This window comes from Aethalodelphis obliquidens, unplaced genomic scaffold, assembly GCF_003676395.1.
Source record: "Aethalodelphis obliquidens isolate GAN/ISIS:26980383/991018 unplaced genomic scaffold, ASM367639v1 scaffold72, whole genome shotgun sequence".
NCBI lineage: Eukaryota > Metazoa > Chordata > Mammalia > Artiodactyla > Delphinidae > Aethalodelphis > Aethalodelphis obliquidens.
In genome coordinates this window covers 6,822,204-6,838,273 of record NW_020838016.1, presented here as the reverse complement: position 1 = coordinate 6,838,273, position 16,070 = coordinate 6,822,204, and the positions used below count along the sequence as shown (strand labels likewise).

Here is a 16,070-nt window from a genome sequence, read left to right as displayed (position 1 = left end):
CCCAATGAAGAAAGGCCCAGGACCAGATGGCTTCACAGATGAATTTTACCAAACATTTAAAGAATTAATGCCCATCCTTCTCAAACTCTTCCAAAAAATTGAAGAGGAGGGAACACTCCCAAACTCATTTTATGAGGCCAGCATTAACCTGATACCAAAGCCAATAAAGGATACTAACAGAAAACTACAGGCCAGGACTTCCCTGGTGGTGCAGTGGTTAAGAATCCGCCTGCCAATGCAGGGGATATGGGTTTGAGCCCTGGTCCAGGAAGATCCCACAAGTCGCGAAGCAACTAAGCCTGTGCACCAGGACTACTGAGCCTGTGCTCTAGGGGCTGCGCGTTGCGACTACCGAGCCCACATGCTGCAACTACCGAAGCCTGTGAGCCTAGAGCTCAGGCTCCGCAACAAGAGAAGCCACCACAATGAGAAGCCCGCGCACCTCAACGAAAAGCAGCCCCCGCTCGCTGCAACTAGAGAAAGCCCGCGCACAGCAACAAAGACCCAACAATAAATAAATAAATAAATAAATAAATAAATAAATAAACAAATAAATAAAAACTACAGGTCAAACATTCTCAATAAAATACTAGCAAATTGATTCAGCATAACATTAAAAAGATCAGTCACCATGATCAAATGGGATTTATTTCTTGGGCTGCGAAGACGATTCAACATACTCAGGTCAATCAATCAATATTCATAGAATGAAAGGAAAAAAACATGATTACTTTGACAGATGCAGAAAAAGCATTTGACAAAATTCACAATTAAAAACTTCTAACAAATTAAGTACAAAAGGATCACACCTCAACATAATAAAGGCCATATATGACAAACCCACAGCTAACAATCTACTCAATGGTGAAAGGTTGAAAGCCTCTCCTCCAAGATCAGGAACAAGACAGGGCCGTCCAATCTCATCACTCCTATTCAACACAGTACTGGAAGTTCTAGCCAGAGTCCTCAGGCAAGAAAAAGAAATAAAATGCAACAGAATTGAAAAGGAAACTGTCTCTATTTGCAGATGACATGATTTTATCTATAAAAATATCCTAAAGACTCCATCAATAAACCATTAGATCTAATCAACAAATTCAGTAAAGTTGCAGGACACAAAATTAATATACCAAAACCAATACCATTTCTGTACACTAACAACAAATTATCTGAAAAAGAAAGCATCAAAAACAATACAATGTTTATGGCTTCCCTGGTGGCGCAGTGGTTGAGAGTCCGCCTGCCGATGCAGGGGACACGGGTTCGTGCCCCGGTCCGGGAAGATCCCACATGCCGCGGAGCGGCTGGGCCCGTGAGCCATGGCCGCTGAGCCTGCGTGTCCGGAGCCTGTGCTCCGCAACAGGAGAGGCCACAACAGTGAGAGGCCCGCGTACCGCCAAAAAAAAAAAAAAAAATTTAGTAATAAATTTAACCAAGGAGGTGAAAGATTGCTATACTGAAAACCACAAAACACTGCTGAAAAGAAATCAAAGACGACACAAATAAATGGAAAGGTATCCTGTGTTCATGGATTAGAAGAATTAATATTGTTAAAATGTCCATACTACCCAGCATCATCTATAGATTCAATGCAACCCCAATCGAGGGTCCAATGGCATTTTTTTACAGAGGCAGAAAAAACAAACCTAAAATTTGTATGGAACCACAAAAGACCCTGAATAGCCAAAGTAATCCTAAGAAAGAACAACAAAGCAGGAGGCATCACACTTCCTGATTTCAAGCTATATAATCAAAACAGTATGGTACTGGCATAAAAACAGACACAGAAACCAAGGGAACAGAATTGAGAGTGCATAAATAAACTCATGCCTATAGAGCCAACTAATATTTGACAAAGAAACCAAGAATACTCAAAGGAGAAAAGACAGTCTCTTCAATAAACGGTGCTGGGAAAACTGGATATTCATATGTAAAAGAATGAAACTAGACCCCTAGCTTACACCATTCACAAAAATTAACTCGAAGTGAATTAAAGACTTAAATGTAAGACCAGAAACCATAAAACTCCCAGAAGAAAACACAGGAAAACAGCTCCTTGACATTCGTCTTGGCAATGATTTTTTGTATATGACACCTAAAGCACAAGCAACAAGATTAAAAATAAACAAGCGGGACTACATCAAACTAAAAAGCTGCTGCACAGCAGAAGAAACAACCAACAAGTGAAAAGACAACCTACAAAACGCAAAAAAAAATTGCAAACCATATATCTGATGAGGAATTAATATCCAAAATATATAAAGAATTCATACAACTCAATAACAAAAAACCAAATAATCCAGCTAAAAAATGGGCAAAGGGGCTGAACAGACATTTCTCCAAAGAAGATGTATGAAAGGTACATGTAAAGTACTCAACATCACTAGTCATTAAAGAAATGCAAATTAAAACCACAATGAGATATCATCTCATACCTGTTAGAATGGCTATCATCAAAAAGACAAGAGATAACAAATGCTGGTGTGGATGTGCAGAAAAAAGGAACCCCTCTGCACTGTTGGTGGGAATGTAAACTGGTACAGCCACTATGGAAACAGTATGGAGGTTCCTAAAAAAAAAAAAACTACCATATGACCCAGCAATTCCACTTCTGGGAATATATCTGAAGGAAATGAAAACACTATGTTGAAGAGATACCTGCATCCCCATGTTAATAGCAGTATTATTTACAATAGCCAAGACATAGAAACAACCTAAGTACCGACTGATAAACGATACATATTTACATACATACATATTTACATACATACGTATATGTTTATGTGTACACAAGAGTGAGCTGTTATATACCTCACATCTTTATATACACATAAACACATATACATACACACGTGTATGTAAAATATATATATGTAAAATATAGTGAATAACATACAATTTTGTTACAGATACTTCTGAATTTTTCCAGAAAGAAAGTTTAAAAACATGTAAAAGGTGGTTCTGTTAGAGTAGGCACTCCTGATAGCATCCTGTCTTTACAGTTACTAAGAAAGAATATTATTAGTGAGAAGAAAAGCATCCCAAAGATCACGTCCTAGTAGAAAATCATAGCTGTCAGAGAAGTTTAAAATTTAATATGTAAAATAATACACACACACAATTTTTCAGCCACAAAAAATGAGGAAATCCTGCCGTTTGTGACAACATGGATGGACCCTGAGGGCATTACACTAAGATAAGTCAGGCAGAGAAAGACAAATACCATATGATCTTTGTGAAGTGCAAGGTGCTGGGGGGGCGGGGCGGTCAAAAGGTATAAACTTTCAGTTATAAGATAAATTCTAGGAATGCTGTATGGTATACATGAAAGTTGTTGAGAGTAAATCCTAAAAATTCTCATCATGAGAAAAAAACCTTTTTCTTCCTTTTTTTGGATCTCTATGAGAAGATGGATGAGAAGATGTACGTTAACTTACTGGGGTAACGATTTCACGATATACGTAAATCAAATTATGTTGTACACCTTGAAGTTATACACTGCTGTATATCAAATATATCTCAATAAAACTGGAAAAGAACTTTTATCTTAACAGTGTAATCAAGGTCACTCCCATACTTAAAACTCACCAATGGCTTTCAACACCATTTAGAAAAAAAGTTAAGGTGATCTGCTTACTGCACGGTGTCCCCACTAGACTCTGTGTTCTCCCAAGGCCACAATCCTGTTTTGTACTGGTCTCTGGCACCCAGGGTCTCTTACAGTGCCTGGCACACAGTCGTGCTCAGCACTACTCTCCCCTCAGACAGTCCCTCCCATTCCGCCAGCTTCGGTTAACATTTTTACTCCAGTACTTCTCAATGTCTATGTAACTGCATACCCAACACCTCCACTTGAATCTCAAAGGCACCTCAAATTTAATGCGTCCAAAACAGACGTTTAACTTTGCTTCCCTTCCCATCTCCTTACCTCATCTACTCCTGCCTTTTCTCCCCGATTTCTCCTCCTCTCATTCCCATCTAAAAAACTGCCCTATAATTAATCTTCTCTGTCTTGGTGTAAATGGGACTACTCTCCACTCAACTGCTCAAGCCAGAAACTTGAGAAGTAACATTGATTTCTCCTTTGATATCCAGATTCAAAGTCATAACCAGCCTCATCAATCCTACCTCCAAAGTGGGTTCCCAAACTACCTGTGTTCAGTCTCATTTCTGGACTTTTGCTTATGCTGTTTCCTCCGCGTGGAATGCTTCTTGTTTTCTCCCTGGCACGATTAACCAGGTCTCAGCTTTGGCCATATTTTCCAGGAATCCTTCCTTGCCTTTTCAACCTAGTCTGAGTGCCACTCTTCTCTGCGACCCCTATCACAGTCCGGGTCACAATGTACTGCCATTCCCCACTGGGCCGCCAGTTAGCTCAGGGCAAAACCCATGTCAGTCCTAGTCCACCGTATCCCCTAGACGTAGCTCTGTGCTTTACAAAGAGCGGAGTCCAGGCACTGACGCTTAAGTGAAGGAATTAATGAACAAACGCGGTAGACTACAGACCCCGCGGGTACAGGAGAGAGACGACTGGGTCTAAGGTCGCGCTGCAGGAAGAGCCGGGGCCCCCGTGTGGGTCTCGCCAGCCTGAAGCAGGCTCTAGATCTCCCAGGAGAACGCCCAAGCGGACGCCCCGCAGGTCACTTACCTGCCTCGGAGCCGAGCCCACGGCATGGCGTTCCCGCCCCGCAGACCCCGGGCAGAGGCTGGAACAGGGAACCGGGCCGGGGCCGAGTGCGGGCCCGGAAACAGACCCGCCAGGTGACCCGAGAACCTGCCTGCGGGGTGAACAGCGACACAAACGCTCTGAGGATCGCCATACTTATCCGGGCCACTTACGCCGGAAGCGTCTGAGAGCGATCCCGGGTCTCGCGCGGTTCTTAGGGCATTCTGGGAAATGTAGTGTGGAAGAGGGAGGAGGGAGGAGGCTGCCGGAAGCTACTCAATTTCTATTTATAAAACAACAAATTTCTGCTTATGAAGCAATAGATTGTTTCTTGTAAACCGCTTGTTCACAAGTAGAAGGTGTTTATGTGCTCTTTTTCCTAGACCTTTCCTTCGTTTCCATGGCTCTCAATAACAAATTTCCTGCCCAAACCTTTTCTCCCAGCCCCAGGTTTAAATCCAACTGCCCATTCGACTTCTCCGTTCAAACTTCTCACGGGGCCCCACCCCACCAACCCCGCCAAATAACACCTGATTCCAAGCTCTGATTGCCACCACCATTCCCCATCAACTCACGCACAGTTTGCTGTCTTGGAATCTTAAGTCTCTTCTGTAGTAGCTCTTTTCTCAATTTGTGCTCAATTATTTTGCTCATTTATCTGCTTGCTTATTTTTCTCATGCCATGAAGACAATGACTTTATACACTGTATTATAATATCACCTAGCCTGGTACATATGTACACAGCAAACATTTGTTGAATAAATGACTAACTGAACAATGAAAGGATCCCGTTAAGTTCTTTCCAGCTGTCCAGGATGTGCAGGTTTTGCCCTCCACGAGACTATAGGCTGGTGCCTGTACTAACTTGTCCCAACACCTGGCTAAAGAAGGGTGTTAAGTAAACGATTGTTTGAATTAGCTAGACAGATAGACTCATCTTCTAACCTCACCTCACCCACTGCCCAGTAAGAGCTCTGTTTATGAACACATTCCCTATTCAGGCAGGGAAGGAGAGAGCCCTAGGCTTGGTGATGCATTCAGGCATGACTGCTGCCCAGTGTGTCCCAACACTTCCTCTCACACCTATCGGATAAAAGGTGTCAGGGAGTAGTAGTGGGATGCATACAAGTGTCTCCCAGCTATGTCCTTTCTCTGAGAATATACCAACTACTTTCCCAGAGGATAGGCCTCTGTGGTGGTTCATTTAACATCCCCCTGGATAAAACTAACTGATTGGACAACGAGTGGACACCTAACGCAGGAGAAGTGAATCCATTGGCTACTGTATTAGTTCCCTGTAGCTTCTGTAGCAAATCATAACAAATTTGGTTACTTTAAACAACAGAAATGTATTCTCCCCCAGTTCTGGTTGCCAGTAACCTAAAATCAGTAGTACTGGACTCAGGTCAAAGTATTAGCAGAGCTGTGCTCCCTTCAGAGGCTGTAGGGGAGAATCTGTCTCTTCCAGATTCTTGTGACTGCAAACATTCCTTGGTTTACGGCTGCATCACTCCAATCTCCGCTTCATATCACCTTCTCTTCTGTCTGTGCCCAATCTCTCTTTGCCTCACTCTGTAAGGTTATACACACGATTGCATTTAGGGCCCACCCAGATAAACCAGGGTAATTTCTCCATCTTCAAATCCTTAACACTTCTACAAAGACCCTGTTTCCATATAACATTCACAGGTTCCAGGGATTAGGAAATAAATATCTTTTCAGGAGGGTGGACATTTTTCAGCTGACCCCAGCTGTCCAGGTACCAAGCAGATTTTATCTCAATATTTCAAACTAAGAAACACAGAAACTATAGTTGATGGTAGAAGCTTGAAGTGAGTAACTATTTAGAGTTAGGTTTGGAACAGCCTTTTTCAGCAATATGCTCACTAATGAGTGAGCAAAGAAAGCCAGTCTACAGAGAAAGGCAGGAAAATGGAGCAGAAGCAGAAATGGCAGAGTAGGAGGTCTGAGAAAGAGAGAGATGGAGGGAGGTGCTATCTTGGCCAGAGATGCTCCCACTTTCCTTCTGTTAACCTCCTTTTCTTGGGCTACACTAAATTTTACTAATGGGATGACCAAGTTTCCTGGTCCCAGCTTTAATACTCGGCAGATGCCCACATCTTTCAGAGCCTCAGTCTCTCACCTGAAAAATGGGTATGATGATAGTACTTATCTTGCAGACTCTGAGGATAAAGTACTTTCAGGATCTAATGCCTGGTGTTTCCAAAGAGGGTACAAGAAGGTCATGTGGTAGCCAAGTCGGTGGCTTTCTGAAGATCTTCAGAGGGAGAGCTTTACAGAGGTATATGCTTATCAGTTAAGATTCTCTGGTTACAAGCGACTAAAATCTTTCCTATAAAACAGAGATGGAAGTGATGGGAAGGATGCTTAATATCTCACAGAGTTAAAGGGGAAGCTGAACAGCCAAGCCTCAAGAAGGACTTGAAGGATGCAAGCTCCAGGCAAGAACTGAAGAGAAATCTCTCCAGGAGGCTGCTGTCAGAATGACGTGGTTCCAACTACAGTTGGCCCTTTGAATCCACACATGACACATCCACGACGTTTTTTTTTTTTTTTTGGCTGCATTGGGTCTTCGTTGCTGCATGCGGGCTTTTCTCTAGTTGTGATGAGCGGGGGCTACTCTTCGCTGCAGTGTGTGGGCTTCTCATTGGGTGGCTTCTCTTGTTGTGGAGCATGGGCTCTAGGTGCGCGGGCTTCAGTAGTTGTGGCCCGCAGGCTTTAGAGCGCAGGCTCAGTATTTGTGGCGCAAGGGCTTAGTTGCTCCGCACCACATGGGATCCTCCCGGGCCAGGGCTCGAATCCGTGTCCCCTGCATTGGCAGGCGGAATCTTAACCACTGTGCCACCGGGGAAGTCCCCACATCCACGACTTCTGCATCCATGGGTTCAAACTGTGGATTGAAAATATTCACAGAAACAAAATTCCAGAAAGTTCCAAAAAGCAAAACTTGAATTTGCCATGTGCCAGCAAATATTTACGAAGCATTTACATTGTATTTACAGCTATTAATATAGCATTTACATTATATTGGGTATTATAAGCAATCTAGAGATGATTTAAAGTGTAAGTGAGAATGTGTGTAGGCAATAAGCAAATGCTATGCCATTTTATGTAAGGGATTTGAGCATCCTTGTATTTTGGTATTTAAGGAAGTCCCAGAACCAATCCTCCATGGATTCTGAGGGATGACTTTACATGCTTGCCATCAAGTTCAAGTTCTGGTGAAAGAAGCTGATTGGCCTGGGTGGGGTTCTATTCACCCCTGGGAAGTGGAGAGAGCTGGTCCTCCGACTGACAGTTTCAAGACAACTTGGCTGCATCTACTGGTAGGATTCATCAGGTCAAATCTGGGAGAGGGATGCCTAGCTCTGTGCAGCAAGAATGAGTCCTATTATTTGTAAAACAAAAGTGATGTTTCAATTACTCAACTGCCAGTGATTTTACAAAGTCTGCACTTTTCATGATTTCCCTAAAGGGACTAGGATTTTAATTCAAGATGAGGGTATGAGGATAGATGTCAGGGAGAGGGACGGAGACAGAAAGAACAGGGACTGAGGGAGAAGGGTGACAGTCTGGACAATCTAAGAACCCTTGCAATTTTCAGCAACACCCTTGCAACTTCCATAGAATCTTCAAAACCTTATCTTTGAAGCCTTTCCCAAGGGCCACACCTGCTGCATTTTTGTCCTCACCCAGAGTGTTTCCGCCCTGTTCCTGTTCACGGTCCAAACCCCCAACAGGTTCCTACAGACACAAATTCCTTGGTCAAAGCCCCGTTGTGCGCCGAGAAGGGACCAGTAGCAAGAGAAAGAGTAAAGCGAGAAGGGATACGTGATGAGGGGAGGTCCCCAAGGAAGTATCAGGAAATAAGATTCTAAGTGGGGACGCTGTCCATTGATGGGAAGGGGCCTCTGAACCAGCAGGCAGGGAGTTAAAGATGGGTAGAGTGTGGATAGGTTCTGAGTAGAGAATCAGAGGGCCTTCCTGCCTCTTGGCCTCTCTCTTCTCTGAGCAATGGAAAGCAAAGTCATTGGCTGAGAAAAGGTAGGGTTGTGTTGGGAGCTGCAGGAGTGAGAATTCTGAAGTAGCTGCTGGGGGCTGTGCATGTGGCTGTGATGCTAGAACTTGAATCCATGCAGCCCACCGAGTAGTGGGACGGTCTGTAGCACTGCAGGGCAGTCCTTCCTGATCACTCAGAGCACAGTCTTCTCATTAGCCCTGTGTGTCCTCATGGCAGACTGGTGAAGTAGACAAGGCAGGCACTGATAGTCCCACCTTCTATATATAAGCTGAGGCTCTGGAATTAAGGGTTTTGACCAAGGCCACCCAATTTATTCAAAGCAGAGACGAGGCTAAACTCTGTGGTCCCTGGCAGCTGTTACGATGGAAAAGCTCTGTTTCACTTGTGTTTCATGGGGTAGGAAAAACACTGAGACTTGTGAAAATAATAGAGACTGCCTTCCGAGCCCAGAATGTGGCCCAAAAGAGAGCAGGCAGGGAGACTGTCCTCCACCACGAGATGGTGCGGTGAATGACTCAGTTCTTCCAACCCTGGAATTATCAGCTTATCCCCAATTTTCCACATGACACTCTGTCTCTTTTCTTCTGACAACACCTACTGAACTACAATTCTACCCCAAACTGAACACTCAAAACAGAAAATAACTGCCCAAGGCTAAGGCTACATCTGTCTGTGATGACAGGCAGACTCTCTGCCCTATAGCACAGGGACATAAATGTCAAAGACACTTGGGCCGGCTCCTTCCTGCCATCCCGGATGCCCCCACTGTGACGCAGGCCCAGAGCAATCATCCCATGTCACAGCCACTGTGGACATGATCTATAATAGCTGACACTTGGCTCCCCTACTCCCCAGAGCTGGCTGCTGTCAGGTTTGGTATGTGGAACATTTTATCTGAGGGACATGCTGGCCTGGGTTGAAAGTAATTCCCATCAGCTCAGAACCGGGTGGTCTGTCACAAGGTTATTTTTCAGTTTGATCTGGACTCAGGAGGTCTTTGGGACTGAGAGCTGGTATTTTCAAAGGTTAATAAGCACATCAGAAATTTCTTTCATGAGAAAATGTGATGCATCTGACTGCCCTGACTTGCATGCAGTTCCCAGATCAGAGGCCTGGGCGTTATTTCACTTTAGACTCAGGACTGCAGTTTCCTGAAGATTCCTGGGGCCTGGGCTGGGAGAAGCTGGCAGTGGGATGCACTGGCCACTACTAATGGGAAGCCAGAAAGGACAGAATGTATGTTCTTAGGATGCCCTAAGTGTGTGTCTGCGTGTAGGTGCACATGCAGTGCGTGTTTGGCTGTGTGCATCACACAGATGTTTATGTGCATGTTTGTCTGTCTCCAGGGGACATGTGTTTGTGCATATGTGTATGTATGGGTGGTCAATTGGTGTGAGTGTGCATGTGTATTCAAATGTGTGTGTATGTATGTACACATGTGTATGTGTGTTGAACATGTGTGTGTGGTCCTGTGTATGCATAGATGGACATGCATGTGTTCACACATCTATGCTGGCCTGGGAATGGGGCGGTTTAATGGTAAGAGCTTTGGAATCAGACAGATATGGGTTCAAATTCTAACTCTACAATTTATTAGCTATATGAGCCCTTGCTACTCACCACCTTGGCTTCCTCCTCTCCAAGATGGGATGATACCACCTTTCTCATAGGAGCAGGGTGAGGGTTAACAGCCATGAAGTAGATACTGCCCTGGCACATAGTCAGTGCCCAGCAAGTGGTAGAAAATATTATTACTATGACTCTCATCACCACCATTATCATCCTTCTTGTCTCATCTTATTTTGTTCCCTGGCTGTGTGGCATCCGTTCTGTCTCTTTAAAACCCATCCAGGGGGCTTCCCTGGTGGCGTGGTGGTTAAGAGTCTGCCTGCTGATGCAGGGGACACGGGTTTGTGACCCAGTCTGGGAGGATCCCACATGCCGCGGAGCGGCTGGGTCCGTGAGCCATGGCTGCTGAGCCTGCACGTCTGGAGCCTGTGCTCCACAAAGGGAGAGGCCACAACAGTGAGAGGCCCGCGTACCGCAAAAAAAACAAAAAACAAAAAAACCCATCCAGGGCTGCAAACATTTCAGATGGAAATGAACTAACTTGAACTAGCAGTCCAGAGAAATGGGTGACCACACCAATTCCCCTCACCCACTGTGACTTTGGCTACATCAGTGAATAATAATATCCCCACCAACTAAATGACATGAACAACCATCCCTGCTCAATGAGTTTTCTTTCTATGCTGGTACCTCCTGTAGGGATGAAAGTAATCAAATGGTTGTTGGCCACTTTCTGCACACCCAGGCCTGGCATAGCTTCCATGGAACATAAGAGAAGAGAATACACATATCCCTGACCTTAACAATTTCCAGTGCAGTTGTCTTGTTGTTTTTAATAAATAAACAAACAGGCTCATTCAGGTATAATTGGCATACGATAAACTACACACATACAAAGCATATGATTTGGTAAGTTTTAACCTATGTACACACCATATAACCATCACCACAATCAAGATAACGAGCATGTCCATCACCCCATCCCCTCCTCCCACTCTTCCTGGCACAACCCTTCCCCCCAGCAACCATGCTTTCTTTCCCTGCAGACTGGTGTGCATTTTCTAGAGTTCTATAATCTTCAGATTATAATCATAAGCATGAATTCTGGGGGGCTTTCTCACTAAGCATAATTATTTTAAGCTTCATCCATGTTGTCATGTCAGTTTAACCCTTTTTATTGCTGAATAATGTTCCATTATATGGATGTACCACAATTTGTTATCCACTCACCTGTTGAGGGACTTTTGGGTTGTTTCCAGCCTTTGACTATTACAAATAAAATTCCTATGAATATTTGTGTACAAGCTTGGATGTATGTTTTCATTTCTCTTGGGAAAATATTTGGGGTGGGATGGTTGAAACATATGACAAGTGTATATTTAACTTTTTGGGCTTCCCTGGTGGCGCAGTGGTTGGGAGTCTGGCTGCCGATGCAGGGGACACGGGTTCGTGCCCCGGTCTGGGAGGATCCCACGTGCCGCAGAGCGGCTGGGCCCGTGAGCCTTGGCCACTGGGCCTGCGCGTCCAGAGCCTGTGCTCTACGGTGCGAGGGGCCACAACAGTGAGAGGCCCGCGTACCGCAAAAAAACAAAAAAACAATATCTTTTAAAGAGAAATTTTAAATTTATCACTGTGCTCTTTTATGGCTTGTGCTTTGCCTAATCCAAGGTCACAAAGGTTTTCTCCTATGTTTTCTTCTAGAAAGTTCATAGTTTTATGTGAAATAAATGTGAAATCACATTTAGGTCTATGGTCATTTTGAGTTAATTTTTGAAATATAGGGAATTCCCTGGAGGTCCAGTGGTTAGGACTCTATGCTTCCACTGCAGGGGGTCCGGGTTCAATCCCTGGTAGGGGAACTAAAATCCCACAAGCCATGTGGCATGGCAAAATATATATATATATATATATATATATATATATATATATATATAAAAAATGAGGTACGGATTGAAGTATATTTTTGTATATATATGCCAGTTGTTCCAGAATCATTGTTTAAAAGACTATCCTTGGGGCTTCCCTGGTGGCGCAGTAGTTGGGGGTCCGCCTGCCAATGCAGGGGACACGGGTTCGAACCCTGGTCCGAGAAGATCCCACATGTCGCAGGGCAACTAAGCCCATGCACCACAACTACTGAGCCTGTGCTCTAGAGCCTACGGGCCATAACTACTGAGCCCACGCACCACAACTACTGAAGCCCACGCACCTAGAGCCCATGCTCTGCAACAAGAGAAGCCACCGCAATGAGAAGCCCACGCACCACAACGAAGAGTAGCCCCCGCTCGCCGCAACTAGAGAAAGGCCACGTGCAACAACGAAGACCCAATGCAGAGAAAAATAAACAAACAAAATTTTTTAAAAAAGAATGTCCTTTCTGCACTGAATTGACTTTGCAACTTTTTCAAAAGTCAGTTGTCTGTATATGTGTGGGTCTATTTCTGGAAACTGTTCTATTGTGTTGATCTACTTTTATATCTTTATGTCAATACTATGCTGATTGTTACTGTGGTTTCATGATAAATCTTGTAGTGTTAGTTCTCCAATTTTGTTCTCTTTTCTTTCAAAGTTGTTTTGGCTATTTTATGTCCTTTGCATTTCCATATAAAATTTAGAATCAGGTATTCAATTTCTATAAAAATCCTTCCTGGAATTCTGATTGAGATTATATCATATCTCAGATCAAATCTAAGATCTCAGGTCAAATTAGACCTATTCTCTCCAATAAATCAACTTGGAGAGAATTTAGGTCTTAAAAATATTGAGTCTTCCCATCTGTGAACAAGGTTTATCTCTCCATTTATGTAGATCTTATTTACTTTCTCTCAGCAATGTTTTGTAGCTTCCAATGTACAGATCATATCTTTTGTCAGACATACCCCTAAGTGTTTTTAACCCTCATACTAGTCTACACTGAGCCTCCAGCAATTTGTCAATTACAGTTCAAGTTTTCCCACCTCTGTGCTAGTTCCTGCAGAAGTTGTGACTCTATGTATCCACCTATCTGTCTCTCCAATTTGGGGGCAGCAGTTTGCCCTGTGATCTCACTTCTCTGACAGACCTAAGAAGGTCTGCTGATTTTCAGTTTGTCCACCCATTTAATTGTTAGGATAGAGTGATGACTTCTAAGCTCCTTACATGCTAAACCAGAAACCTGTTTAGGTTTTATTTGTCCAGACTGTTCATGATCGCTTTTCCTTAATTTTCTGCTTTTTCCCAAAGTGTTCATTTTTTTTTCATGACCCACTTTATGTCCTTTGTTGGCTTATTGTATTCTTATCTTAGTAATTATTTTAGGATAGTATATATCTATAACACATTTGGTGTGATATTACACACCATAGTATACGTCTGTTTTTTCCCCTCCAGTATTTACGCTATTTTATCATACCTTTCACATATATATCGACATATATACATATATTTTACATACAGATATTCTAGACCCCAGAGTGGGTGGTTACTATTTTTGTTTGAACAGTCAATTACCCTTTACATTTTTAATACTTTAGTTTTTAGAGCAGTTTTAGGTTTACAAAACCTAAAAAGTACAGAGAGTTCCCATATACCCTCTCTCCTGACCTCCACCCCAGTTATTAACATTTTGCATTTGTTGCATTTGTTACCAATGATAAACAATCTTGATACATTTTTTAAAATGCTAATGTTCATAGTTTACTCTAGGGCTCACTCTTTGTGTTATACATTCTATGGGTTTTCACAAATGCATGAGGTCAGGTATCCACCATTACAGTACCATCCAGTAGAGTTTCACAGCCATAAACATGCCCTGTGCTCCAGCTCGTCAACCTTTACTGCTCCCCCAAACCCTTGGCAACCACTGCTTTCTCCAGGATGTCCTATAGTTGGAATCATAAAGTATGTGGCCTTTTTAGACGGGCTTCTTTCACTCAGTAATATGCATTCAGCATCTCTCCATGTCGTTTTGGGGCTTGATAGCTCATTTCTCTTTGTCACTGAAAAATAATTCCATGGTATGGATGTACCATAGTTTGTTTATCCATTCACGTAATGAGAGACATCTTGATCGCTTCCGATCAAGCGTTCCAATATAAACATTCATATCCAGGTTTTTGTGTGGACATAAGTTTCAACTCACTTAGGAAAATACTTAGGAGCATGATTGCTAGATAATATGGTGAGAATATATTTAGTTTCGTAGGAAACAGCCAAACTCTCACAACGATTACATTTTAAAGATATTTAAGTAATAAGAATATACATATAGATAGATAGAGATAGACAGATACACACATACCCATATATGCCATTTCTAGTGCTCTTCATTCGTGTAGATCCAGATTTTCACCTGGCCCGTAGGACGTGTTCTGGGTTCCTGTCCAGCGCCCACCTCTGCAGGGTGAAGGGACGCATGTTATTCTGGGACGACACTAGGTGGTGCTGTGGGACCGCTGTCAGCCCCCAGGTCCCAGGCAATGGGTCCTGCCGGCTGGCTCAGCCCTTGGAGGAGCCCTCTCCCACCTGGTCCTTCGTAAAGCCAGGGTGGCCCCTCTCCCTGTTCTCCTTCTCTCGGAATGATATAGTTGTGTCCTCCCTTTTCATGCAGCTTCTTGGTTCCCTTTCCAACGGCCCTGTGGGCAGAGAGAATCCTCACCCTCCCTCCTTCCCGCAGAGAGAGACACAGGGTCTCCGAGGATGGAGGAGGAAGTAGGGAGCAGACAGCAGCACCATTCTTGGGGGAGACAGAAACCTTGCTACAGAGACCAGTCTACCTCCTAAATGCCCAAAGCCCACATCCAGGCACGCTAACCCCTCTTTCTAATTTTGGAAGCTTGGTGATAAATCTCTGCAACCCTGTCTTTGGGGAGACTTGCTTTTCTAAACGGGCCTGTTCAGGAGAACCAGAGGACCAACGCTCCTCGCATCTGGCACTGAGGGACCCCACTTGTGCCCACACGGCTTGGCTGTGGACCTTTCAATGTGGGATAACAGAGAGAGTGTGGGTCAGGAAACGTCAGCCCCGGAAGCAAGCTCAGCCTCACAAACTGGGTGATTTAGAATCAGTCAGCTTCTCTGAGGCTTGTCTGCAGAGTGGGGAGAGGAAGCCCTGTGTTGGAGGGCTGCAGTGAGGAATGAGCGTGTCTTGTGGAGGTGCTTCGTCCACTGGGAAGCTCTGAGCACCTGTGTGAGGTGCTTATCACAAAATGATAACAAACTTGGACAGCCTTGGGACACGTACAGGATGGCTGGTGTGGGCAGCAAGGGCCAGGGAGGCCGGAGGAGGGTGGAAGGGAGAGACGGGCCTTGAGCCAGGCGGTTGGGACGAAGGATGGGGGTTGGGTTCCCAGCAGCACGGGGATTGCAGAGTGCGGGGTGAGTGGGGCTTGGTCCACAGGCTGGAAGGAGAGGATGCAGTCTGAGACGGGGACCTGAGTGCCTGACTGCTGAAGCTGAACCAGTCCTCCAGCCATCAGAGAACTTCTACCCAAGAGGGGCAGCCCTTGCAAAGATCCCTCTGGCAGCAGTGGGATGAGAGGATGGGAAGGCAGCCTGGAGGCTACGGAAATCAGCGTGCTTTCACCCTGTTCTTAATTGTGATTTTGGAAGCACTGTTCCTCCTCTAACTTTTCCTGACTACAGTATTGAAATGGGCTTGAGAGTCGAGGTTTGCCCAAGGACGGGACTGGCCGGGTCGAGGCAGGCAGCACTTGACGGATGACACAGGGCTGTTCACACACGTGTTCCCCTCTGCACTGACACCACAGAAAGTGTCCCTAAGGCTTCCCCCGCTTCTTCCCAGCGAGGCAGGG

General features: G+C 44.4%; 1 protein-coding gene across 4 annotated transcripts in view; it reads right to left on the bottom strand.

Annotated features, from left to right (window-relative positions):
• Positions 1–14,585, bottom strand: part of MRPS22 (mitochondrial ribosomal protein S22) — a 29,052-nt gene extending 14,467 nt beyond the window's left edge. For 2 of the 4 annotated variants that reach the window (XM_027091731.1, XM_027091732.1), the window contains exon 1: positions 4,649–4,826. In XM_027091731.1, the coding sequence (XP_026947532.1) occupies positions 4,649–4,820 (172 nt within the window). In that variant the 5' untranslated portion in view covers positions 4,821–4,826. Of the gene's footprint in view, positions 1–4,648; positions 4,834–14,557 lie in introns of those variants that run through there. The other 2 variants (XM_027091730.1, XM_027091729.1) reach the window with 2 other exon arrangements.
• Between the last annotated feature and the right edge of the window lie 1,485 nt (positions 14,586–16,070).